The 26076-nt window shown below is 39.4% G+C and overlaps 1 protein-coding gene and 3 long non-coding RNA genes across 9 annotated transcripts in view; 3 read left to right on the top strand and 1 right to left on the bottom strand.

Annotated features, from left to right (window-relative positions):
- The first annotated feature begins 1729 nt into the window (after nt 1-1729).
- LOC113017995 (Fc receptor-like protein 5) overlaps nt 1730-26076 on the top strand; it is a 56898-nt gene continuing 32551 nt past the window's right edge. The window contains exons 1-16 of one of the 6 annotated variants that reach the window (XM_026161073.1): nt 1733-1858; nt 15607-15879; nt 15998-16264; nt 17048-17320; nt 18380-18646; nt 19441-19719; nt 19829-20110; nt 20313-20612; nt 20785-21042; nt 21279-21527; nt 21691-21810; nt 24239-24301; nt 24409-24468; nt 24797-24859; nt 25078-25140; nt 25252-25664. In XM_026161073.1, the coding sequence (XP_026016858.1) occupies nt 1783-1858; nt 15607-15879; nt 15998-16264; nt 17048-17320; nt 18380-18646; nt 19441-19719; nt 19829-20110; nt 20313-20612; nt 20785-21042; nt 21279-21527; nt 21691-21810; nt 24239-24301; nt 24409-24468; nt 24797-24859; nt 25078-25140; nt 25252-25259 (2901 nt within the window). In that variant the 5' untranslated portion in view covers nt 1733-1782 and the 3' untranslated portion in view covers nt 25260-25664. Of the gene's footprint in view, nt 1859-15606; nt 15880-15997; nt 16265-17047; nt 17321-18379; nt 18647-19440; nt 19720-19828; nt 20111-20312; nt 20613-20784; nt 21043-21278; nt 21528-21690; nt 21811-24238; nt 24302-24408; nt 24469-24796; nt 24860-25077; nt 25666-26076 lie in introns of those variants that run through there. The other 5 variants (XM_026161072.1, XM_026161074.1, XM_026161070.1 and 2 more) reach the window with 5 other exon arrangements.
- Nucleotides 1856-9679, bottom strand: LOC113018000 (uncharacterized). The gene is made up of 3 exons (XR_003271648.1): nt 9650-9679; nt 2273-2319; nt 1856-2068 (listed from the first exon to the last, which is right to left on the bottom strand). It is a non-coding gene; the product is annotated as an uncharacterized LOC113018000 (long non-coding RNA).
- Nucleotides 3276-3746, top strand: LOC113018001 (uncharacterized). The gene is made up of 3 exons (XR_003271649.1): nt 3276-3455; nt 3555-3570; nt 3661-3746. It is a non-coding gene; the product is annotated as an uncharacterized LOC113018001 (long non-coding RNA).
- On the top strand, nt 3879-4606 carry LOC113017997 (uncharacterized). The gene is made up of 3 exons (XR_003271644.1): nt 3879-3930; nt 4015-4071; nt 4535-4606. It is a non-coding gene; the product is annotated as an uncharacterized LOC113017997 (long non-coding RNA).

Genomic DNA, 26076 nt, shown 5'->3' with positions numbered 1-26076 from the left:
AATAATAATAATAATAATAATAATAATAGTAGTAGTAGTAGTTTACAACAAATAACAATAAATCTACAGTTTGTATTTTTTTTTAAGTCATTCTGGCCTGTCCTCTCATAAAACACTGCCATTTGTTAAAATAACACACACACATGACTGTGTTTAATACAAAAAGCAATGATGACCAATTAGATTTAGAGCTCAATTGAAAACATTTATGGTTGGAGCCACACCAGCTTCACTCCAAAAAAGACACCAGAGCAAAGCAGCAGATGGAGGAGAATCGAGGGAGGGAAGTTAAAAATATAACATAAACATAAAAATATTGTTACTGTTACTATGACTACCATAATCTCCACCACTAGTCACCTCCAGCAGGAGGATATTGAGATTGAGCCCTTTAAAGTCACTCACAGAACCTGAAGATGGTCCAGTTCAGTGTGTGTGTGTGTGTGAATGTAGAATCACATAAGTGATGGATATGTTTGATTTACTGATATTATTAATGATGTGATTTTTGATATTTGATGTTAGTTACTGTCTCTGACTGTATCAGTGAAGACCTCCCTGCTTTATCACTGTAACCAGTAGCATTTATTCATAATGTGTGTTCAAATATTCAGAAATAGTATAAAATACAGAGTATCTTTAATTAATTTTGTTATGGAAACTTTTTTCATGCTGTGAAATTTGAAACTTTAACCAGGACTGCTGTATTTTACCTGTTACTTTGCTCACAAATGCTGTAATCAATCATTACTACATGTATGTGTTTTAATGTATAATAACAGCAACAGCAGATAAAAATATAGTTTTAAAAAGGAAAAGAAACATTTAAACCTTCACAAAAGGTGACTTCTTTCTATTATACAGTATAAAACAAACACCAAACATTTCCCTCTTAACACATCATTGTGTTTCCTTCAGCAGTGAACTCCATTAGTTTACATTCAGTGTAACTTCTTCAGGCCAGAAAATGGACAAATAGTTTTACTATCCTTACTTTGTGATGTAAGAGTTACTGCAGCTCTGGCATCATGTTGACATAGACACAATTCAGCAACAGAAAATCAAACTGTCTTAAAGTGCAGAGAAAAAAGTTTGTTCTTTCATCTGGGGAGTTTTTAAAGTTTAAATGTATTTTCTTGTATTTTTAGTCAAGAGGATGAAAAATGTACATGTTTCCTTTTTCATAACAGCATATATACCCAGGGCCACACTGACAGCAGGAACAACAATCATACCAGTAGGGGGCAGTGTGACACTGACCTGCTCTGTGCAGAGCTCTGATGGATGGAAATATGAGTGGTTCAGACGAACCCAAACAACCTCTGAAGGTAAAATCAGAGATCAACAAAACAGAGATATCAGAGTATCTCAAGGAGGAATCTACAGCTGCAGAGGAACAAGAGGAAACCCAGTTTACTACACTGATAGAAGTGATGATGTCACCATTGAGATAACCTGTGAGTTCAGTCATTTAGTTTGAAATATACATTCACTCATGATTATCAAACATACAATGTTAAGTTTTCTGTGTTGATTTCATGTTTCTGTTTGTATCTCAACTGTTAATATGTGTAAACAGTTTCCAATAAAGTTGTTGTAAAACAACAACCCAACTGGCCTCAGATATTCAGAGGTGAGACGATCACTCTGACATGTGAGGTGCAGGAAGGAGGTGAAACCACTGAGTGGGAGTATGAATGGAGAGGACCCAGGACACCCACACAGTGGACACACAATAATGATGTGACATTCAGAGTGTCTGAGTCCAGCAGTGGAGACTACATGTGTAAGAGTCGACGCAGAGATGACTCATATTCTTCAACAGAGTGGAGTGAAGCCTTCACATTGTCAGCATCAAGTAAGTCGTGTTTGTTGTGTGATCTCCATTTGACAAATGTCATAATGGTCAGCACAGGATGAATTCAATGGTCTACAAAGCATGTTACATTGTTAGTCAGACAAAGAGCTGCAGCTGATAGTAGCCTCATTGTAGACAGTTTGTCACCACTTTGTGTCACGAACTTTCAGCTGGTATAGAGACGCCAATGCTGACCTGCTGCTCCATCACCTGAGGACAATAATGATATAAACAGGATAAATAAATAATATATTCAAACAAATAACAATTGATCTACAATTTCTATAAAAAGAATAAAAGTAATTCTGAACTATCATCTGATCAAATAAATAAACACACACAGACATACCACCAAAAATAGTGGTACTGTTTCTATGATTAACAGTCTCATAACTCTGAGTCACTGCCACTCACCTTTAGCAGGAGGCTGATTGAGATTGATCCCTTTAAACTCCCAGGTCCTAAAGACGGACCAGCTTATTAATCAATCTTCAAGTACTTTTTAAATACAGCAAAGAAAATATAAAACTTTCACAGCTTTGATCAAAACGATTGTACAATTTGTATCTCTTCAAGATCACCAAGATTTGTTGATGTTCACCATTTACATCTAGTTATTTAAACGGTTTTGATTCAGTCACATGCAGCACACAGGACTGACAGCGCACAATCTGCTTTGAGGTAGCAGCCAAGAAAGATGTAGTTTGTGTCTATGAACAGTGAACATCCGTATGTACACGATTCAGTCATTGACTTTTGTTCTTTTTCTAAACTGAACTGCAGATAAACCAAAGGCCAAACTGAGAGCTGATAACACAGCTGTTCCAGTAGGGGGCAGTGTGACCCTGACCTGCTCTGTGAACCCATCATCATCATCTGGATGGAAATACTACTGGTACAGAGATAATACCACAGTGGATGTTGTCCCCACATCAAATGGACAAATCAATGTCTCACAGGAAGGACTCTACAGGTGCAGAGGAGGAAGAGGAAACCCAGTTTACTACACAGAGGACAGCCAAGAAATTCAGATTAACACAACTGGTGAGTTTGGATTCAGCAACAATATTGAATAGATTGATGATTGAGGATTACTATGAAGGTCAAACAGCATTATATCTCATGGTAACCTCTTTGGCATTGTAATAATGTTCTTATTGGAAATGGTTGAATATGAGTAGTCATGTAAAATGTGGAGTCTAGAGAATCAGTGTCAGGAATGTGATCCAAGGAGGGGAGACTAGGTGGGATTGTGAATGTGAAACAATCATTTTCAGCAAATCTCCAAATCAACATAAATTCACAATTAGTTCTGTAGCAACTCTACAAGTAAGACTGCAAGTAGTGTAGAACAGGAGTCACAACATCAAACCAAAGAGCAGAGTCATGCTGACAGTTTCTGACAGGAAACAGAAAATCTCAATGTAAACATCAGTTTTTGTTTCTTTATATTAAGATTTCAGATCCAAAATCTGACATTTTCTAGTTTCAGGTTTTGGATGTGAAAGAAGTTCATTTATCGTTCCGTTCATCATCGGACTTGTTAGTGGAATTATTGTCGTGCTGCTGCTGATGTGTTGCTATAAACAGATAAAGGGTGAGAGACTTTCTGTTTGAAAATTTACAAGAAAATTATTTTTTTAATGCTGTGACACTTTTAAACAAACTGATGTAATAATCTTTGTGCTTTTTACAGAACCCTGTTGTAACAGGTTGGTGCAGCAGTTTAGTTTCATTTATATAATTTTAAATGAAGCTAACTTTGAATTATTCCTCATTAAACTTACATTTTTTTGTTTCAGTCTCACTCAGTCTCAGAGCACCAATCAAAGCTCTGCTTCACAACAAGCATCCAACCAGAATGAAACTCAGGTTTACTCCTCTCTTCTTCATGGTGAGACCAGAAATTATTACTTTTCTCTTTAATCCAGTTTTCAACACTCAGTTTTCCAGCAAACAGTGAAAAAAACAAAAAGAAATAATATTTTTCTTCCTTCTTTCTTATTTTCAATGACTTGTAGGTGATCTTTCAGTCTATGACTCAATCAGAGGCTCTGGAAACACTGGAAGTGGTACAAACAGTATAAACTTTGATAATAGCAGAGCTGTAAGAAATGTAAATATTTATTCTGACTGATCAAACTTCATTATTTCAGCAGATGAATACAACAACGTCACATCTGGATTTCAGCTTGAAGGTCTTGATAAAAGGAGTGAGTACAAGAAACATGAAATGTAATAATTGGTCGAATGTTTTTGTAACTTGTGTCATTTTAGAGGAAGACAGTCTCCATGTTATTAAACACAATAATCCATCATCACAACAGGCAGACATGATGGCACAGAGGAGAGCTCTGACTACAATAATGTGAATCCTGAATCAGCCTCAGGTACAAATGTGAACTCTACACACACTGAATCATTAGTAATCAGATTACATGTGCAGTTAAATGTGTGACATCATTGCTAAAGTTTGTGGAGCTGATGAGCTGAATCACTTTTTATACGATTGGCTTTAGTTGTGTTCTGCTGCTGTTGTGATGTCTGAATAAAATAGATGAGATCAGTTCTGTGTGATTAAAGCATGAACGTGTCAGAAAGCATCATCACATCTTTGGCAACATTATTTCTTTGTTTTTCACTTTCAAACTCGTATTTGTTCTGATTTTGTTTCAGGTCCATAAAAAGATTATTTCAACAAAACTCAAGACTCACGAACAACGTCAACAACGTCAGTGTAAGCAATGACATGCTCTTGGTTTAATATCAACACTGGAAGACTGATTATATGGTTCATCTTTGTATTCAAATCCTATTGTGTTTATTTCTGTTGTAATAAGTGGAGGGTGGATGGTGTGGGACATTGTTTCCATCAAGACACAATTTCATGATTTGGTTCTGTGAGTTTGTTTCAGTCTCTTTGTTTTATTTCTATAAGATGTTCACTCACTTCCTGCTGAATTTTACATGTTATCTTTAAAGTGTAAGAATAGATTATTTTAGTATTAGGGATTTAGTTGTATTAACCATAGTAAAGCATTATATCCGTTATTCATTTAAGTAGGCCATAGGTCAAGCTGCTAAACACTCACACATAGAGCAGACACACAGAATTGGGAGAATAAGTCAGAGGTGTATGTGAGAAGCAGAGGCGACAGAAAGGAGAACACAGTGTGCGAAGAAATGGGCAGCAAGGACACGAGAAAGGGAGACAGCAGATAGAGAGACATTAGCAGGCGCCTAGTTTTGAGAAGACAAAGGTTGTTGACCTCTGTGTGCTGTTGGGACTGCCCCAGCAGATTTTGATGATTGATGCTGAACTGTGAAAATCCCCATGTACATGTAATAAAATTAGTTGATCATTTGTTCTGAGAAAAAACAGGAATGAAATATTACACTGTCTTATGATGCATTATAGTGCTGATTTATAAGAAATGCTGTTTGCAGAGAATCATAGCCTTATTTGTCTGATTAGAAAGAACAAAACATACTGCACAGGAAGCCAAGGTCATAACTTACACTTACTGAGAGAGAGAAAAAATGTAAATGCTTAGTTTAGAGGGAGGCTGAAGCTACAAGAGTGTGAGAAACGGTCAGACACTTCGAGATTTTGCCAGACACCCTCCTGTCCACATCTCCGTCTGGCCGTTTGTAATGCTCAAAGTGTTGTATGGAATAAAGAGAATTGTATCGATTAAAGAGATTGTTGATTGAGCATTTATACACCGAGTGTTGTTCTTCCTTCAGCGCAAAGATCAAAGAATTGGGGAATTTAACAAAAGCTTGCTGTATGGAGATGTTTATTGCCTATTTTTCATATAAGTAACAATAAATAATAAGAATTATGTTAATATACATGTTTCCAAATTGTGATGCACAAAAACTTATTGTCAATGTTCAGATTTTACAATGTTATTCATGTCATCACTGAGGCCATGACAGAGAACATTTTGTGTGTGATCAAATTGTTTTCTGTAGGTGATGTTTGTGTCTTTTATGCTGTTTACAGTTTGATGTGTGTAAAATAATTGTGGTGCTTTTAAAAATAATCAAATAATATCACAACAAAACGACTTTGTTCTTCTGAGTGACCCGTAATGCTTATATGTGGATAAAAATGTCTTTTCTAACTGTCTGCTATATCCTATTTATTAATCTAAAAGTGTCAGAAATCATACTGTAAGTGACAGCTTTTGCCCTTTTTTCCCCAGAAAATCCTCAGCTTTCAATACCTGGCAGTCGTTATACTTTATTGTATTCGTATGACAGTGGAACAGCAGTGGGGAAAAAACAGACTCTGTTTTTTCAGATTTATAGTTAAGTGGAAACAGATTTAACATAAATGAAATGTAATACAACATCAACTTTAAATATGAAAAATACTAATGCAAAAAAGTATTTGAGCCTAGCCCACTCAATTTTTTGTATATCCTTCTTTTTATATTGCAAATCTCTCTCTATTGTGGAGAGCCAAGTGCTCCACGTGTCATCATTACCTACCTGTGATTGGACCGTGCATTCTAATGATGCACCGTAAAGTTTCGTAATGTTTTTCTTCTCATCTTTCAGTAACCGTTTCTCTCTAGCCCGACTGGTCGAGAGATACAGTAGTGCGAGTCACCCTGGTAAAACCAGCCGGAGTTGACTTTTCTGTGTTAAGACAGCGATAGCGTGTGATCTAGGGTAACCAGCCGTCCTCTTTTCCCCGGACATGTCCTCTTTTCACGTTCTGTCCGAGGGGATTTTCGAGACTGATGAAAATGTCCGGGTTTTTCTATAGGCCTACAGGTGTGACATCACACATATGGGTCATATGTGTGATGTCACACGCCGAGCTGCTGCTTTGTGAGTGGTTGTTCTGCCTCACAGATGGAACAGATGATCTTTAAAAGATGTCAAAGCGCAAGTGCAGCTTTTCAGACGAACTGCAAAAGAAATTTCCCTCGTACCATCGCGGTACTGGTAATTTTTCTTATACAGATAAGGCCTTCTTTCTGTACCATTTTTTAATTCCAGAGGTTTTTAAGTTATTTTTTGTTTTGCACTTCTTGCCTAAAAGCCTATATCACATTTTTTATTTCACCATTCATTAATCGCACAGAGAAGGCATCGTTTAAATATGTTAAAAATTTCTTTAAACAAACAGTATTAAGAAAATTCTTCATGACTGGGCGAAGTGTTATCATTTTTGGAAATCAAACTATGCTTACACTATTGTGATTGTACCGTAATACACCAAATATCCCTGTAAATCTCAGCTTCTTTTCTTTTCTAAACCACATTCTCCGCTGGTGGGCCCATGGTAAATAAGGGTAAGTGTCAGTGTGGACATACCGATATAGTTCCTCTCCCATATTTCTCATGTCAGACTCTGAACACAGCTTCCAAGTACAATCACTGGACTGTGTTTACAGCTGGTGGCCAATAGAGGGAGACATAATCCATTTATAATTTATTGTATCTGTCATAGTCTCCCAGTCCTCCTGGTCAACCAACACGTTCTTTTTCTTTACGAGTGTAATGAACTCGATACTTTACTTTCTGTTTCTTTCCTGTACGCACTGCTGCAGTTTCATCTAAGAAGCAACCTGGCTGTCTTAAAGGTCATGAACATTCATTCAGAATTAGCAACACTGATGATGGTAATTATTAAAAAGTATTGGTACTGGTATCAGTATCAGCGATATAGGCCTGGTATTTACTTGGTATTAGATTGATACCAAATCTTGCAGTATTGCACACGACTAACAAACAGCGAAGTATTAAATTCATTAAACTGATATTATTTCAGCACCATGGACAGCACACAAGGTTTTCACTGCATGAGCTGTGCTCTCTAACACGTGACTGTTTGTAGTGGTGGACAAATTTAGCTGCATGCACACATAGCGCTCTCTGTGATAGGTTAATAATTTTAATTTAAAAATATATGTATATTGATTATTGGCTGAAAGGGATTAAAATTTTTAATATTGTGACACAGTGGGTCCGCACTCTGGAAGGGAGGGGAACATCCGAAGAGGCATACACCTGCTGAATGGCCTCCACAACCCTGTGGGACAATCGAGACTTAGACAAGGGTCTGACCAGAATTCCATAGTGGAAGCTCACAAACGGCTGGTCTGACTTCCTGAACGGCCGGATAAGCAAGAAGTTCTGTGCCAAAGCACAGAGATGGCACAGGGCAACCTGGCTCCCAGCTGCCTCCTTGTGCAGGTCCCCTGTGAGGAATATTCATAACTCCACTGACTTGGACAGGTGAAATTCAGATGGGGTCGTCAGCAGCAACCCAGGGTTAGGCCGGAGGATAACCCCTGTGTCACCTTCATCATTGCCTTTGGACCGACAGAGTGTGCAGCTCACAAAGAATCATGTTAACTGTGGTCTGGTGGGGGTCCAGCTGGTGGACTGCACACCAGGAGGCAAACAGCCCCCGAAGAAAGCAGTAGGCAGTCCTGGTGGATAGCGCACAAAACTCCTGCAGCATTCTCACTTTTAGATCAGGCCAGGCATGGAGCCTCTCCCTCTCAGGGTACAGGCTGTCACCCTGAGCCCTACTGGGAAAAGATGGAACAGTGACCCCCTCACCTGGAACAGGAGGTCCCTCAGAACAGGGAGCTCTGGGGGTGTCCTGGCCATGAGTGGCAGGATAGCTGAAAACTAGCATGTGTGGCCAAAGAGGGGTCACCAGGATCAACTCCTCAGTCTGGACCTGGTGAAGGAATAACTGGAGGAGGGGTATGGAGGGAAGGCACAGAGAAGAGCCTGTGGTGAGGAGTGCACCAAGTTGTCTGCAGGGAGAAGAACAGATGGCAATGTGTCGATTCTCTGGAGGAAAAAAACTTCTGCCCCTCTGAAGCGACTCCAGATCTGGTGGACCACCTCTGGATGGAGTCTCCACTCCTCTTGGATCGGGCTCCCCCTCAACATATTGTAATGTCCACTTTCATGTTCAATGGTCCTGGCACATAAACTGCTTTCAGTGAGTAGAACGGGGTGAGCCCACTGCCACAGTCTGGTAGCTATCATGCAGAGGAGGGGAGACCCTCGGCCCCCTTACCTGTTGATGTAGGCTACTGTGACCATGCTTTCTGTCTTGATGATAACTTGGTACCCTAACAGTCACGACAGAAACTGCTTGAGTGCCAGGATGACAGCTTGTATCTCCAGCATATTTATGTCAGAGATGCCCAATGACTGATCTAACAGCTGTAGACTGTAGAGCCCTCAGCCTCAGGAGCTGACCCCACGAGTAAAGCCCAAATGGGTCTAGGAAAACCCCGAAGGCCTGCTGTCAATTCGGGGTGAGGGACATGGAGGCTCTGATGGACTCCACAGTCATGCCCAGAAATTATGTGATGTGGGAAGGCTGCACATGACATGAGCAGAGCTACATGGCTGCAAAACTGTCCTTTAGTGCTGTAAGGAAGAGGACTCCCTTACTGCATTTATTTATATTGTATTGTCTGTATAGCACTTTAGAGCACACCTTTCACTTTATTAAAAGCACCTTATCAAGCACTTTATGTAGCATTGCACTTTAAGCATGGATTTGCACACAAGAAGTTTAAATATTTATTGACTATTTATTGGGAATTTTAAAATCAGTTGGTGGCCTTGTTTCAGATCCTGCACAGCTGCTCCTCATCAAGGAATGTGGTGGTTGTCTGAAGAATGGTGATTGAGATTGTGATTAAGGTTTACCAATAAGGAAAACTAAGGCAAATGTGTGTGTGAAATCTAGGGATAAAAGTGGTGCAAATAAGTGTTTGTAAGTTAATGATTACTCACCTTTCTTGCCTGTGTCCTCTTCAAGGTGTTTGGGCAAATGTTTCCCCGGGGGTCCAGACACCATTTAAAGGTTCCGGGAGAGACCATGGGTAAAGAGTGTGGTGAATCTTTTTGTGCTTGGGTTTCTGGGTTTTTATAATATTGGGTTTTGTGTAACATTAAAGTGTGAAATATTTATTAATATGTAAATGTGAAGATGTATTTATGTATTTATTTATTCTTATTGATATATTGTATACTGTGGTGGAAGGTTGGGATTTAAGAATTTACCTGAGAGTGGAATAATGGTTAAGTCTGTGACAGCTGAACATATTTAAGGCTGCCAGTTGTCATTAGGGGATTTTTGTGCTGTGAAGAAGCTCGACAAGTTAATTGTTTTAAGGAGAGCCATATAGCAAATAAATACTTTGTTCCACTACACTTGCCTTGGTCTGTCTCACTGTGTTTCCAGCCGCTAAGGGCTGCCCTGTTACAAGTGCAGCAGAAGGATACGGCCCGATGCAGTGGGAGAAACTCTCACTCACTGGGTTAACAGCCAGTCAGCCACAGAGAGGACCCACTAGCCACGTGAATGCACTGACAGAGGTGTTCTGACTTTCATGCATGTTTCTCACACAGCATGCTGGTGCTCTTGGCTTCTTGGTCTTATGGGGTGCAGATACTCTCTCAGCACAATTTACCACACTGCTGGGTGTTATATACACTAGTGTATTCAGCTTTGCTGTAATGTTTTGATTCTGGGTCTCATCATGATGCACTTTGCTGGTGTTTTTGATTATTGATTTTGATGTTATGAAGATTAAGGGCACAACTTCACAAATCTGAATACAAACACACACACAAAGAAGAAAAAAGGAGGGTGATGATGTTTCAGATTAATATTAATTGACAGATGCCTCAGCGTGTAGACAAGAGTACATATGACATGTGAGTCTAGTGGTTCCGGTCACCCTTTAATTCTTTTCTGACCCCCCCTTTGTTTCTCTGAGCAGACTGTGATGACTGCATGTGTGTAAAAGACTGTTGTTGGTTTATTTTTATCTGCTGAAAATCTGATACCACAAAATTTCTGTCTGGGCCTCCAAGAAAAGAGGAAATGCAGCCTGTGGTTTCAGCCTGAAGTCTAACGTTTGTCTTCTTTAATCTCAACACAGCACAGTGGAAATGTGCAGGTATGACAATGTGTGAAAACAGGTTAAAAGTAGCTTTATTGTGGTGATGACACATGCTGGACTAAAGAATAAATAAAGCATGTGGGCATCAAGAGAAACGGTGAAAAGCTTGTTTCTCACGCTCATGTCTTTAAGAGTCTCTGCATGGACGTGCTGTAAATGTTCATTTATCTCTGAAATAAATAAAATCATCCATCACTCTCTCTGTCCACAACATCATATACAGACATGTTTTCTTCTTACTGCAACTTCCAAACAGGCCAGTTCCTCACAGTATAACACAAAACTCCAAAGTATAATCACAGCTTTGTAACCAGCAGAGGAGCCAGTAAATCATCTAAACCTACTGATACTAATGTGTCTGTTTGGCTGCTGTTACAGAAATGGTTCCTACACCTGTGATGATGACGTCAGTGTTTGACTCCAAACTGTCTGCTGGACTCTGAAGTATCACAGAGACTTGCTGTCTTCAAGCCTCATAACATATTGATATGTACTGAAACTTTGCACTTATGTTTACATATAAACTGCAAATAACATAAAAACATGAAGTAACATCTTAATGTATTTTACCTTTCCCACAGAAAAGTGGAGGGAAAGAGAAACACACCTGCTGTAAAACAATCTAAAACACTTCGATATCGACATGTTTGTGAGTGTGTGTAGATGATACTGCAACAAACCTTAACTGTAACCTTTGTAAGAAAGTGTTTGACAGAATAAGGATAGATGCTGTGTTTACATGCTTTAACTATTATTAATATTATAGACTGTATCTTGCGAATGAGAAGTGAGAAACTGAGGTACACCGCATTCTTATATGGAGGGGACTACCCAATCACAAAGTTACCACACCTTAAAGCATTCACTGCTGTGTTTTCCTTTTGGACTCTAATGTGGGCGGAGCCTATAGTAGCGTTCATTGTGTAAAAGATCACCTAGACAGGTTATGGAGAGACAGACAACCATTCATGTTCACATTCACACCTGCAGGCAATCATTGGAATCACCAGTTAACATAATAATATATGACTTTGGACTCTGGGGAGAAGTCAGATAGGTAGAGGGAGAAGATGCAAACTTCACACAAACAGCCCAGCTGGTGGATTCAAACCAACAACTTTCTTCCTGTGAGGCAACAGTATGAACCACAGTCATCCAGCTCATGGTGGTCTAAGAAGTTTGGAAGGAAAGTGACTAAACTTCTTTACATTTCTGGAAGACGTGTCACCTCTCATCTAAGAGGCTTTTTCATTTCTAAAAGCAAACAGTAAAGAGTCTCAGGTATTTTAACCTTAGTGAGGGTTTTACTTCAAGTGGGTCAAAGACCCACAATTAATCACGACATCACATGAGCCAAGCTGTGAAAAAGGGTGTGGGTCATTATGGACCTATAAGTTTTTGGAGTTAAAAAACACATTCATGAATCAAACCTAATCAGTGCTCTGTGTTTGGCTTATTTAGTGATTCAAAAATACAAAAGAGTGGCAGCACAAATAAAAGTTTACAGTTTGACTGTTGTTTTAGGTTCAGTGCTGCCATCTTGGATTGTTAACTCACAGTCTGTGTGTCTGCTCAGACTTTCCAAGCAGTAAATGTGAGTTGTGTTCCACAAAAAAACCTTTTCGACTGGTAACTCAGAATTTCCAACTTCTGTCTTATTCAAAAACTATCACCAGAGATTTGGGATGAGAACACTTTGAGACCTTTCCTCCCCCCATCATGTAACCTACTGAGGTCACCTGAGGAAAGCACCATGGAGGGATTGTGGCACAAGGAAGGGATCTCAAAACTACATTGTAGGTGACTGACAGCTGATGCCATAAGGCACCACCTCTGGTCATCCACAGTGGACATAGATGTACTTTTTCACTCCTCTTTCAAACCGTCAGTATTTTCTGTTCAAAATGTGAACACTGGCACCTTCGTATGAGTGATATTTGATATGATATTGGAAGCAGATGAAACCAAATAAATATTTTGAGATCATTGTCTGTGCATAATCATGGAGAGTGAGTGAGTGAGGTGGCCAGAAACTGAAAACAACACATTTTGGGAAGACAGCATTCATGTATGGCACAATAAATGTCTGTGGATGTTCAGAAACATTTGCTGATAAGATGACTCGAGATAAAATATTTCAGCTTTATGATGACCACACGGGACACTGCACAAATCACATAAAATAATAAAAATAAATAATAATAAAACATAATTATGAGCTGGTAAAATATGTCACCTGACCTGAAACAACAGGAGGTAAGAAGCAAACACAAGAAGCAAGCCTGCATGTTTGCAGTGGACAGGAAATGTGAACACGTCACACAACTGCTGTGGTCAAAGCTACAGGAGCTGTTTGAGGTTTGTATAAAAGGAAAGGAAGCACAGAGAGGCCACAGTCAGAAGAAACACTCTGGTCTTATCTGTATTAAATGCAGCTTCTCTTTTTATTATTGATGTAAAGTCAAAGTGTTTGAGATCAGCTGAGGATCAGAGTGCAGCAGGGCTGGATGTGAGGATGGGGCACTCTTTGCTCTGCATGACGGGGTTATTGTGTAAGTACATTTGTGACATTGTTCGAATGGCACTGATTAATGAAAGTGTTTCTCATGTGTGAGAATTAGAGTGTATCACTGGTTTGAAGTGTTTATCTGAGAGTTTGAACAAAGCATATTTGTGATGTTTATGAAAGTTACAGACAAATGTTGGCTGGTTCCTTGGTTCAGTTTAGTCTGAGTATCGTGTTGGATACATCGCTGCTTGTTGCACTTGACTCATTGTTGTGTACAAGTTCATATATTCAAGTTTTTTTAAACTTGTTACTAGATTATAGTTAATTTGCATAGAAATATTTTGATGAGCAGTAACTGTGTCATGTGAAAATTAATCTTTAAAAAATTACTTTAGTTGATCTTGATTTTGATTTTCTGTCAGTTTGACCCTGATGATGTTTAATCTTTACTTTAGTGCTCGGTTCTCTCTTCTACATTAATGCTGAAGGTGAGAAATGTTTCATTTTCTTTTCTTCATATTTATCAAATATGAATAATTTTGCTCTGATATTTTCATGCACTGTTTTAAATCGCACCCTGTCGCACCCTGTTTGTGCATCGTTTTATTTAAGATTTAAATCAGTTTATTAATGATTAAATCCTGCAGTTTCAATTTGTCTGATTACAAATTTGAATTTCTATCAGATTTTTTCTTGTTTTAATGTTTTTTTTTAAATACACAGGAAGTAACAAGGTCATACTGACAGTTCAGATCTGTGCAGTCACTCTGTGGTTTTACTCAGAATATTAATTAACTGCTTTAATTTGTTTCATAAAAACACATCTTATTGTTTTGAAGTCCAAATGTCACCAGGATGCAGTAAATCTCTTGACTCTTAACAGCAGCAATAAAAATCAGTTCAGCTTCAAAATGACTTGATGCTTCCATCAATCTCTAACTTGATGTGTTTATGTGAACAGTTCCCAATAAGCCCACCGTGCTCCTCGAACCATCCTGGCCTCAGATATACAGCAGTGAGACAGTCACTGTCAGATGTGAAGGAAGTCAGTCGCTGTTTGTATGGAGAGATGGCACATTAATCAGACCTCGAACATCTGAATACAGAATCAGCAGAGCTACTGAGTCTGACAGTGGAGGATACAGCTGCTGCACCATGAATCTTTCAGTCTGCAGTGACATCATCACACTGACTGTATCATGTAAGTTGGACACATTTCATTGAGTCATATTGTTCTTTGTTTTAGTTTAGTAACAAAATCAGACAAAATCGTAACAAACATTAAACACAGATGTGATGATCTCAGTTTCTTCAGTACCTGCACATGTGTAGTTTCCACCACTGCAGCTCAGAATTATGACACAATTATTTTGTTTTTATAATTTATTTGAAGTTGTGGATCAAACATGATCAATAAATACAGAATGAGCAGAGCTGCTGTCTGACGATGGAAAATACAGATGCTGAAAAAAGAAAAGGCTGATCATCAACAGAGAAGAGTTCTGTTATCACATCACAGCCCTGGTTGGGGTCGGGGATAGCATACAGTATGAAAAACATCTGTGTGAATTATGAATGATAAATGCTGCTGACTGTGCACTGGTTATGCATCTTTATGCATATATATTTATGTGATCATGATCCTTAAAACAAACATTTAAATAAAAAACAGATTAAAAAATCTGATAATAAGAGCGACCACAATCAACTGGCCTCAGATCAGCTAACAGTGTATAGTTCACCTGTCTCTGCATTTAGGAGTACAGTTTGGTGACAGAGCATAAAAACAGTCTCACCTGATTCTTGATTCACTCTGATAAAGTTACCATCATGTTATATACATCCAGCGTTAGCTCCTGGCTCTCTGGCTGGCTAACAGTTAGCTGAGATACCTGTGCTGTCCTCATGTGTGCTGCTGCCAGTTGTTGATTCTCATCAAATTTGCTTTAAAGTCACTTTTTTTTTCTTGTGCTGTTGGTGCCTGTTTGCATCAAGTGTGATGATCACACTGAGATCAGGGACCGACCTACCTGAGAAACCTAAGATCTATTATTGAACTCCATCCATCTTCTTAACCCATCATCCAGGGTCGTGACCTATTAAGCACTTACTGAATTAAAAAAAAAAAATTAATTATGAATTAATAAAAATAAATTGGATTTTTTTTTAAATTACTATTGAGTTTTTATGTTGAAATCTTTATTTGTTATATAACAAAGTTTTTCCTGAAGCAACTGACAGTCTGATGTTTGTCTTTCCTGTAACATCAACAGCAAGTAAACCCAGAGCCACACTGACAGCACACAGTTCAGTCATACCAGCAGGGGGCAGTGTGACACTGAGCTGCTCTGTGGAGGGCTCTGCTGGCTGGAAGTTTGACTGGTTCAGACGTGATTCAGAGTTTTCTGGAGCTCAGAAAATAGGAGCTGGAACATCAGAGCACACGATCAGTATTTCAGAAGGAGGCATCTATTACTGCAGAGGAGGGAGAGGAGATCCAGTTTTCTCCACAGAGGACAGTGCTGCAGTTACAATTCAGAAACAAGGTGAGGGTGAAATTTTGTTGTGAAATAAAACGAAACATCATGATTAAACTCAAGTAACAATTTATAAATATGATTTATGATTTTTTCAGTTTAATATTTGTGTTTATTTGTTTGTTAGGGAAAGTTTGGGCTGCTGTGAAACTGCAGCACAGCTGGTCTCAGATATTCACTGGTGAGACAATCACTCTCAGATGTGAGATTCAGGGAGGTGAAGGAAAGGTGTGGAAATATGAATGGACAGCACCCAACACAAACAGCCCTCCAACATCCAGTGAATACAGGATCAGCACAGTTTCAGTGTCCCACAGTGGAGACTACAGATGTCGGGGTAGCAGTGACTATCTCTTAACAGGATGGAGTGATGCCTTCACACTGACAGTTTCATGTGAGTTGGACCATGATTCATGCTGACATTTCATGTTTTCATGTTTACATCTGTCTTAACAGGAAAACTCCAACAATGATCCAGCTGTCTGCAGGCAGCTCAGGACAACAGTTTTTCTCACTGTGCAAACAGAAAGGAGAGACACCATGGAGGCTCTTAAAATATCAGCAGTTTAAAGAGGAATGTACAGAGATGACAGTTTGATAAGAGAATGATAAATCAGTGAAATCTTTAGTTTGTTAAACAGTCTAATGTGTCACATGCAGGTAGGGATGGGAATTGATAAGAATTTATTCATTCTCATTGGCTCCACTTTGAGAGTCGCCACCATCTCTAAGCAGAATATCAAAGACATTCATGCAGATTAGAGGCTGTGAGGTCAAATGTTTGTGCATGTTGGAGGTATTTCCCCTCTTTGTTGTGATCAGTGTTGGGATCATTTCTCGAAAATAGTAAAGCAAAAAAGTTCTTACACAAAATCAGCACAAAGAGACCTTAAATCAGTTGTCATGGTGATTCTACAGTAGAAACATGAACAGGTAGAAATGGAGCTGCAGCCTGACTGCTCATCAGTTTGTTAGGATGAAGTTCATCACTCTTGGTTATTGGCTAGCTTAGCATTAGCATGCTATCCTTGCAGGTGCTTTAAAGAGCTCCAACAAAAACTACTTTGTTTCTGTTTGTAGATAAATTAATCAGTGAATGTTTAAAGTTTGATCAGTGCTGTAACAAGTTTATTCTTGAGGGTGATTTAATGTTTTACTTATTTTGTTTCTTCAACAGCAAGTAAACCCAGAGCCACACTGACAGCACAACGTTCAGTCATACCAGCAGGGGGCAGTGTGACACTGAGCTGCTCTGTGGAGGGCTCTGCTGGCTGGAAGTTTGACTGGTTCAGACGTGATTCAGTCTCTTCTAAAGCTCAGCTCATGAGAGGAAATGAAGCAAACAGAGTTATTAGTGTCTCACAAGGAGGTCTGTACCACTGCAGAGGAGGGAAAGGAGATCCAGTTTACTACACAGAGGACAGCAGTGACGTCACAGTTAGAGAAACTCGTGAGTTTAATTATTTTATTTCTACCAGACTAAGAGGTCATTATGTAATGTGTGCTAACAACTTTATCTAATAGCTGTGAGTTTATTAACCCTCAGATAAGTTTTCTGCTCATTAAGATTACTTGGAAATGTGGGAAAATAGAAACATTTATTCAACTTTGTTTTTGATTTAAGTCCAAAATTGTGAGATTTTGGACTCACCCTCACAGAGAATGTGCTCTCCAAAAAACATCAACAAAACAATTCAGACCTTTAAAAAATGTGTTTTAGCTACAAAACTTCAAATTGAGGAGAAAAATGAGACCTTGCAGTGAAAAGTTTCAGATTTTGTTTTAATAACAAACAACAAAACAATTGTTTCTTTGTTACAGTGTTGATGTAAACACCAGCCATACCTGCAGGTGTAAACATGAGACTGTGCTATAACAATGTAAACACTGTATATGAGAGTTGTGTTGGATCTGATTGTTCAGTGTTCAGCATGGTGATGGCTGAGGGATCAAAGCTGTTCCTTAGTTTGTTAGTTTTTGTCTTTCTGGCTCTGAAATGTCTGCCTGAAGGTAGACGTTCAAACAGTGCATGACCTGGGTGAGATGGATCCTGAAGGATTTCCTTCGTGTTCCTGAGACTGTGGGAGCTGTGCAGGTCTTCAAGTGAGGGCAAAGGATGGCCGACTATCCTCTGGGTGACCTGTATAACCCTGTGGAGCTATTTCCTCTGTGCTACTGTGCAGCTGTGCTATACAGTTCTTCATGTAGCACAGTATGCTATCAAAAACCAGCTACAGGTCAGGGTGTTTGAAAATATCCCAGTGCATCCTGATGAAACAATCCTGCCTCGGGCCTGGTTTTGACTGTCTTTGTGCTGATTGTAGCAATTTTACTAAGTGGGATGTGGCTGTGATGAAAACAGTTATCAGTGGTCAGACTGGCCCGAGGTGTGGTTTAACCCTGTAGCCTGTTTGAGGTTGATTTTTTTCACTCACGTTACTCTCATGTTTTAAACAGCTGAATTTTTATGTTTCTATTTGTGTCTAACTGGATATTTGTCTGTGAACAGTTCCCAGTAAGCCCACTGTGACCCTGCAGCCATCCTGGACTCAGATATACAGCGGTGAGACAGTCACTGTCAGATGTGAGATTCAGGGAGGTGAAGGAGCTCAGTGGACGTATGAATGGAGAGCAGCCAAGTTAAACACACCTCCAACATCCAATGAATACAGAATCATCAGAGCTACTGAGTCTGACAGTGGAGGATACAGCTGCCGGGGCAGAAGGGACTATTTCTTCTCAGAGTGGAGTGATATCATCACACTGACTGTATCATGTAAGATCTTTCATACAGAGAATCTAAATAAGGAAAAAGCACTTCTTTTTTCTTACAGCTTTATAACTGTCTTTCATGTTGGTCAGTAAAATGTTTAATAATGGATTGGATTCATATAGCGCTTTTCTAGGCACCCAAAGCGCTTTACAAAACCACTATTCATTCACTCTCACATTCATACACTGGTGGAGGCAGCTACAGTTGTAGCCACAGCTGCCCTGGGGCAGACTGACAGAAGCGAGGCTGCCATATCGCGCCATCGGCCCCTCTGGCCAACACCAGTAGGCAAGTAGGGTAAAGTGTCTTGCCCAAGGACACAACGACCAGGACAGAGAGCCCAGGGATCGAACCGGCGACCTTCCGGTTACAGATGCGATTCCCAACCCCCTGAGCCACGGTCGCCGTTTAGTTTTTATTCCAACAACAAAAACCTGAACAGCAGCTTTTTATTCACAGTGAAGAGAACAAAACATATGAGAGTAACTTCTCTGCTGTGCAGCTCTAATACATGAAAGATGAAATGCAGAACAAATGCTGGATCTGTCTCAGCTGCTCCACCACATCCACTAAGAAACATTAAATCCACTGATTGTTCCTCATGTGTGTTTTTAACTTAGAAATGCAGCAAATTAAATATGAAAGATTAGTGTTGTGTTTGTGTGATAGTTGTACAGTTTGTTGTAGCTTCACCATTAAAGTTATGTGATATTTATTATTTCCATATTTCCACCAAGTTATTTCAACTGGTTTGATTCAGTCATTGACTTTTGTTCTTTTTCTAAACTGAACTGCAGATAAACCAAAGGCCAAACTGAGAGCTGATAACACAGCTGTTCCAGTAGGGGGCAGTGTGACCCTGACCTGCTCTGTGAACCCATCATCATCATCTGGATGGAAATACTACTGGTACAGAGATGAGAAATCCTCTGAAGCCCTGACCACACAAGATGCAGTTTTCCACTCAAATGGACAAATCAGTGTCTCACAGGAAGGACTCTACAGGTGCAGAGGAGGAAGAGGAAACCCAGTTTACTACACAGAGGACAGCCAGTCAGTCAGGATTGGGAAAACTGGTGAGTTTAACATAAAGTCAGATAAATTCCTGATTAAGGAGGAAGATGAAGAACAAAAGGCATTAACATTTTTGACATTCATGTGTTTTTATTCTACTTTCTTGAACAGTAACAGCCTCAATCAGGCCTGTTGTGACTCTGTATCCAAACTGGTCTGAGATATACAGAGGAGAGACGATCACTGTCAGATGTGAGATCCATGGAGGAGACACTGAGTGGGATTATGAGTGGGAAACAAACAGCAGGATAAAAGCTCCAAATCAAAATGAACACAGGATTAGATCTGCTTCATCATCCAACAGTGGAAACTATCGCTGTAAGAGCAGAATGAAAAGTTCACAGCATGAAACAACAGAGTGGAGTGATTCAGTCACACTGACAGTTTCTGACAGTAAGTAGAGTCATAGTTCATTTAACCTGGAAATAGAAACAGTTTGTAAAAATGTGTTTTTATTAGTACATGTTGAGATATTTGACATGTTTAGATAGTCTCACTCTTAATGTTCATCATAAATATTTGTGAGTCAACATTTTAGTGACATTGAATTCAGAGTTAAGAGACGAAAGATTGAGAGAAAATCTTTGTTGAACAGATGAACCCCGTCCTGTCCTCACTGTGTCTCCATCATGGCTGAGTCCTGGAGCCTCAGTAACTCTGAACTGTGAGGTGGAACATCCGTCTGCAGGATGGAGCTTCTACTGGTATAAAGCTGTTCCTGATCTATCAGAGAAATCCTCCAGTTATGAGCTGCTACCTGATGGCAGTGGGACTGCACAGGACTCCTACATCATTCATGGACAGACACACACAGCAGGATATGTGTGCAGAGCTGGAAGAGGAGACCCAGAGTATCACACTGATCACAGTCGACCAAAGTTTGTTTGGTCTGCAGGTCAGTTTGAGGATTTTTAATCTTCATGCTGATGATTTGAAAGTCTGTAAATATGGCTGCATAACTATCAGGACTCTTGTGAACCACAAAGAAGTCAAACGTAGATGTTCACTGTGATATTTTTAATCCTAACATCTGTGAGCTTTGTCTCTTCACTGCATGTTGTTTCCAGATGTTCATTCAGCAGCGTCTCTCACAGTGAGTCCTGACAGAGTGCAACACTTCACCTCTGACTCTGTCTCACTGACCTGTGAGGGAAACTCCACTGAGTGGAGAGTGAGGAAGTTCTCTGAGGACGGCCGACTCTCTGACTGTAGGAGAATGACTGGATCCACATGTAACATCAACACATCAAAGTCAGATACTGCAGTGTACTGGTGTGAGTCTGGATCAGGAGAGTTCAGCAGTGCAGTCAACATCACTGTACAGAGTATGTTATTATACATTTACTACTTGGATTTTAATGAGTTAGACATCAAATGTGTATTTCTCCCATTATTTTTTTTGTGGCATACAGTATTTGTACCGTAGTTTTTAAGTGCACAAGATCAGATCTTGATGATGAAAAACATTTGTACAATCTGTTCTTATTATTGTTTGTCAGCTCTTTCTCAAAGTGTGCAGCAGCTGATGTGACTGAAACAATTGTGTGTGATTGTGTCACAGATGATGGTAATGGTCCTATCCTGGTGAGTCCTGTTCATCCTGTGACTGAGGGAGCTTCTGTTAGTCTGAGCTGCAGTTTGAGAACACAAAAAATACTTTCCAATGTGTTTTTCTATCACAATGACAAACTTATTGAAAATGATCCCCGAGGGGAGCTGAAGATCTCTGCAGTGTCAAAGTCTGATGAAGGTTTCTACAAGTGTCAGTACTCAGGAAGAGAGTCAGCACAGAGCTGGATGTCAGTTAAAGGTGAGCAGGATCAAAACATGTGATGGATTTTTCTAAACCAATGACTGAGAAGGAACGTTAGATTGTATGATTTAATTCTCAAAGTCACTTGGCTCTATTTTATAAATGCATTTATTCATAAGATTATAATTTATTAATAATTAATTTCTGTTTTGTGTTACAGTAACCATGTCAGGAGCTGACAGCTCTTCATCTCCTGTATGGTTGATGGTTGGACTGGTTTGTGGAGTCTCTCTCATTATTATTCTCCTGCTCTTGTTGCATCGCTGCAGACAGTCCAAGTGTAAGAGCCTCTTTTCTATTTTTATTAATATTCATATTACATTAGGAACCTTTCAGGGTTACTAAACTAAATGACGACTTTTTTGTAAAAATTAAACTCAGTACGAATCCAAATTTTTAAAAAAGTTGGAAACCACATTTCTACAATTGTTAGGAAAACAAACTATGAGAAAAGATGTGACAAAGCAAAGGAAAACTGAGGCAGTTTATAAAACACATGATAATGAGATGATGAGTAACAGGTGTTAACTAACTAACTAAAGCCTCTTTTCCATTAATAATTACTCAGATCGACTGGTTTTCCATCACGCTCAAGTACCACCTAATGTGTGTGGTCATCGTCATAGTGACGTGGTCGAGCACCCCATGATTTAATTAGTATTTGTCACAAATGATTCAACAAAGGTGAACATCACGGCGATGATATACCTGTTGCTCGGTCATCTTTCTATAGACTCGGGGGCCACGGTGTTGCTTGTGTAGCAATTCCGGGTTGCCGGGTTTCAAAAATGGCTTTTTTGTTTTTTATCAATAAGAAGCTCTCGTAACTCATCAAGTGGTGCCACTGACCAGTCAATCGGCATGTACGCTATTGACATCACATTTTGGGATCGCCTCGGATCACTTGGAACTCCGGCTGAGTAAATACTAAAATAGTACTACTGGATCTGATGGAATCAGAACTATCTGATGGAAAACCCTGAAAACTGTGTTTTAGTTACTAATGGAAAAGAGGTAACAGAATGACACAAGATACAGGGGAGAATAAAACAGGAAATGACTGACACTGAGACCTCGAGTAAGTGGTCAGCAAATCAAATCAAATCAAATCAAATCACTTTTATTGTCACATCACATGTGCAGGCACACTGGCACAGCACATGCGAGTGAAATTCTTGTGTGCGAGCCCCACAAGCAACAGAAATGTGCAAACACAACAACACAAACGAGCAAAATACAAGAATGGCCAACCTGAAACTAATAAATATATGTACAATATATAATAGTGTATGCATTTCTGGATGTGTATACTAAATATTATCCTACGTGTGTGTGTGTGTGTGTGTGTGTGTGTGTGTGTGTATACACATTTTTACAAATTAAATAGTAAAAAAAAAAAAAATAATAATAATAAATAAAATATATAAAAATATACAGAGTTGAATATGTGCAAAACAAGTGGCATTTATATACAGTGTGGAGTGCATAGTGTTGCAGTTCCCGTAGTGAAGCTGAGGTGTCTATGACGTGTTCATCAGTCTGATGGCCTGGTGGAAGAAGCTGTCTCTCAGTCTGCTGGTACGGGACCGGATGCTGCAGAACCTCCTTCCTGATGGAAGCAGTCTGAACAGTTTATGGCTGGGGTGACTGGAGTCCTTGATGATCCTCCCCGCTTTCCTCAGGCACCGCTTCCTGTAGATGTCTTGGAGGGAGGGAAGCTCACCTCCAATTATCCGTTCAGAGCACCGCACTACTCGCTGGAGAGCTTTGCAGTTGTAGGCGGTGCTGTTGCCAAACCAGGTGGTGATGCATCCAGTGAGGATGCTCTCAATGGCACAGTGATAGAAGGTCCTGAGGATGCGGGGGCTCATGCCGAATCTTTTCAGTCTCCTGAGAAAGAAGAGGCGCTGCTGCGCCTTCTTCACTGTTTTGTTTGTGTGTACTGACCACGTAAGATCCTCAGCCAGGTGTACGCCAAGGAACCGGAAGCTGCTCACTCTCTCCACAGCAGCGCCGTTGATGGTGATGGGGGTGTGTACTTCTCTGCACCTCCGGAAGTCCACTATCAACTCCTTTGTCTTTGCGACGTTGAGGGTGAGATGGTTGTCTTGACACCAGTGGGTCAGGGCGCTGACCTCCTCCCTGTAAGCCGTCTCATCACCGTTGGTGATAAGACCCACCACTGTAGTGTCGTCCGCAAACTTCACAATGATGTTGGGGCACTTAAACTGATCTTTATTATCATTATTAATATTGACTCTTCATTCATCTCCATTGACAGGAACCTTTCTTAGGTTCAGTTTCATCCAAATAACCAACTGACTACATGCACAAAAGATCAGAAACAAACAGGATTTTACAACCTGATTGTATCTTTAACTCGACTGAAAGAATCCACAAATGTTGTTGTTTCATATCAGAACAACACAAACAGTAACACCATGATGGGTTCATGCTCTGAAAATATCTGATAGTCCTGTTGTTGATTTAAACACAACTAATGAAACTCTGTAAAAGGTTTTTCTGTTTTTTCATTTATCTTTGAAAAATGTGTCATGTTGGTTTTCATGTGTGAGCCACTGAAACACTGGTGCAGGACATCATGTGAAAAGCACAGAGCAGCTAGAGATGAAACAGTCTTTTACTTTAAGGAAACTGGCACCATGTCATTGGTTTACAATTGTGTAACTAAAATATGAACATTTCAGGTGCAGATAAACCCCCAGATGTCATTTACTCTAATATTGAACTGGAAAACTTTGGAAATAAGTGTGAGTACACAAAACATATACAGTGTTGAAGAAAAGCCTGGAAAGTTTTTGAAACGTTTAAAAATGTATTAAATGTTTTTCTTTTGTGGATTCGATCATCTTAACAGGGAAGCATCATAAACCAGAGCAGAGTGCTGTTTACTCTGAGGTGAAGACGGGAGCTGCAGGTACAGTCACAACAGTCTCATTCAGTGTTTGTACTTGAACGTGTCATCACATCATTATATTGCAGGTAATTATAGGTCAACATGGAGTTTAGTTATTCACTTACTAATCAGTGTTTCAGCTTTACTGAATCACAGCATCCACAGATTCTGACCCAGACCTCAATCACAAAACACACACCTGCAAAGATGAAGTGTCACAGGCAACAAATGATTTCACTCTTATATCCTTCACTGTAGTTGTAAAAAGTTTAAAGTCCATATGTATCCAACATGTTTGTATCATATCTGTGCTGAACAAATGTGTCCTGAGCTCTGACGTCTCTTTTAGAGGACAGTCTGATGTATGCTGAGGTCAAACAGCCCAAAAAAGAAAAAGCCAAGAAAAACAAAGGTGAGCAAAGTCTGCCATCATCTCCACTGAATATTGTTCAACATGTTTATCTGCTCTTAAAATGTAAATCTGTTTATATTAATATTTGTATTTAGGTCTTCATGCGTACTAATTACTTGGTTAATAAAATCTAGTTCTATCTTTGCATCAGTGGAGACATCCAGTTTCCTCCTGGTTAATGATATTATTGTTTTCAATGATCTTCTCTTCATTCACAGGAAAATCAAGTCCTGCAGCTGATGCAGCAGTTTATTCTGAAGTCACATCAGGAAGCTCTCTCAGTAATTCTGCTGCCATGCAGGCTGATTTATTCTTCACATTATTAAATGTCTTCAGCTCATAATATCTTTACATGTTGGAAATCACTTTGTCTCTTTGTGCTTGTCTTACAGGTCAGTGAGGAGAGCTGTAGCAGCAAAGCCAAGAAGAAGCTTTTCATGAAGCCACTCTTGCTCCTCTGCTGCCCAAATATCAGACATGCTCAGCTTTATGTGCAGTTACAATATTACATCATGATATCAGACATATTGCTCTCTTATTGCATAAAACAAATGGAGGTGTATTCGTGCTCTTCATCTTCTGTTATTTGTATAAAGATTTTGTAATAAACCTTGAATGTATCTAACATGTTCCAACAGCAGTGAGAACAAAGTGTGAAATATGTGATCTTTAGTATCTGACAGCACAACTTAAAGTCAGTGTTTGCAGTGTTTCACAGGTAAATACTGATATGGGCAACAACAAATACTTTAACTGTGTTTGTCTAAAGATCTCGTACATTATATAAATAAGAATTATTTCTTAAATGTGCATATATGTATATTATTGTTTCTGATCATTCTGTGCTTTTGTAGTTTGAAGGAGAAATAAAATCTTTTCACATTTGAACATTTTATCTTTGATTTTTGTTTCCTGTATGAGATTATTCACAAAGTAACAAAACAACCACTTAAACAGTTTGTAATGGTGTTGTCATGGAAACCTGAAATAAGCAGATGTGAGTATTATTTGCAAAGCGGTCACTAACAGTTCAGAGCATGACAGCAGTCTGCATGTATCTGACACAGAGGACTGAAGTAGAACATTTACAGAGAGAAGCTCTCTGTGTGCTGCTGTCACAGGATGCAGTTAAAGGAAAAGATAACTTGTACATGTGGTAAATCTCATATGAAAGATGGAGACAGAACATCACAGAGTACTAAAGCTCTGCATCAACC

Source organism: Astatotilapia calliptera, unplaced genomic scaffold (genome assembly GCF_900246225.1).
Source record: "Astatotilapia calliptera unplaced genomic scaffold, fAstCal1.2 U_scaffold_30, whole genome shotgun sequence".
Taxonomy (NCBI): Eukaryota; Metazoa; Chordata; class Actinopteri; order Cichliformes; family Cichlidae; genus Astatotilapia; species Astatotilapia calliptera.
This window is presented reverse-complemented; position numbering and strand designations above follow the sequence as displayed.